The 838-nt window shown below is 66.2% G+C and overlaps 1 protein-coding gene across 1 annotated transcript in view; it reads right to left on the bottom strand.

Annotated features, from left to right (window-relative positions):
• Positions 1 to 2: 2 nt before the first annotated feature.
• The window catches only part of Znf777 (zinc finger protein 777), a gene marked incomplete at its 3' end in the record, with an annotated part of 23,873 nt that continues 23,037 nt past the window's right edge, over positions 3 to 838 (bottom strand). The window contains exon 7 of the mRNA XM_033763968.1: positions 3 to 838. This exon is cut by the window's right edge and continues 26 nt beyond it. Within this exon, the coding sequence (XP_033619859.1) occupies positions 3 to 838 (836 nt within the window).

The raw sequence follows: 838 nt of genomic DNA, 5'->3' as shown, positions 1-838 counted from the left end.
TAGGGCCGCTCGCCCGTGTGCGCGCGCTGGTGCTCCAGCAGGTGGTGCTTCTGCGTGAACCGCTTGCCGCACTCGGCGCAGTGGTAGGGCCGCTCGCCGGTGTGGATGCGCCGGTGCTCCAGCAGGTGGTGCTTGCGGATGAAGCTCTTGCCACACTCGGGGCAGGCGTGCGGCCGCTCTCGCGAGTGCACGCGGCAGTGGTTGGTGAGCTTGGACTTCTCGCTGAAGCTCTTCTCGCACTCAGGGCACTTGAAGGGCCGCTCTCCCGTGTGAGTCCGCTGGTGGCGCAGCAGGTGCGATGGGCGGCTGAAGCTCTTGCCGCACAGGCTGCAGATGAACGAGACCTCGTGCTTGCCCGCGTGCACGCGCTGGTGGATCACCAGACTGATGTGCAGGCGGAAGCTCTTTTTGCACTCTGGGCACGTGTAGGGCCGCTCGCCCGTGTGCGTGATCTGGTGCTTGGTCAGGCTGGACTTGTGGCTGAAGCTGCTGTCACACTCCGGGCACTTGTAGGGCTTAGGGCCACCGCTGCCGCTGCCGGAGCTGGGCGACTTGGGGTGCGGCTTGAGCGCGTGCTTGGGGGCGAAGGTAGGGCCGCGCTCGGGCGAGTAGCCGCCACTGCGCACCCGGTGGATGCGCTGGTGCAGTGTGAGCTGCTGCTTGTGCCGGAAGCTGATTTCGCACTCGGCGCACTCGTACGGCCCCTCCTTGATGTGGTTGCGCTGGTGGATGATAAGGTTGATCTTCAGCCGGAAGCTCTTGCCACACTCCATGCACGTAAAGGGCCGCTCGCCACGCCGGTTCCGCTGCTGCTGGCTCGACGACCCGCGGTTCTCGC

This window comes from Fukomys damarensis, unplaced genomic scaffold (assembly GCF_012274545.1).
Source record: "Fukomys damarensis isolate Sample0158 unplaced genomic scaffold, DMR_v1.0_HiC HiC_scaffold_16, whole genome shotgun sequence".
In the NCBI taxonomy this organism is placed as follows: domain Eukaryota; kingdom Metazoa; phylum Chordata; class Mammalia; order Rodentia; family Bathyergidae; genus Fukomys; species Fukomys damarensis.
The sequence above is the reverse complement of the archived record's forward strand: the minus strand, read 5'-3'. Positions and strand labels throughout refer to the sequence as shown.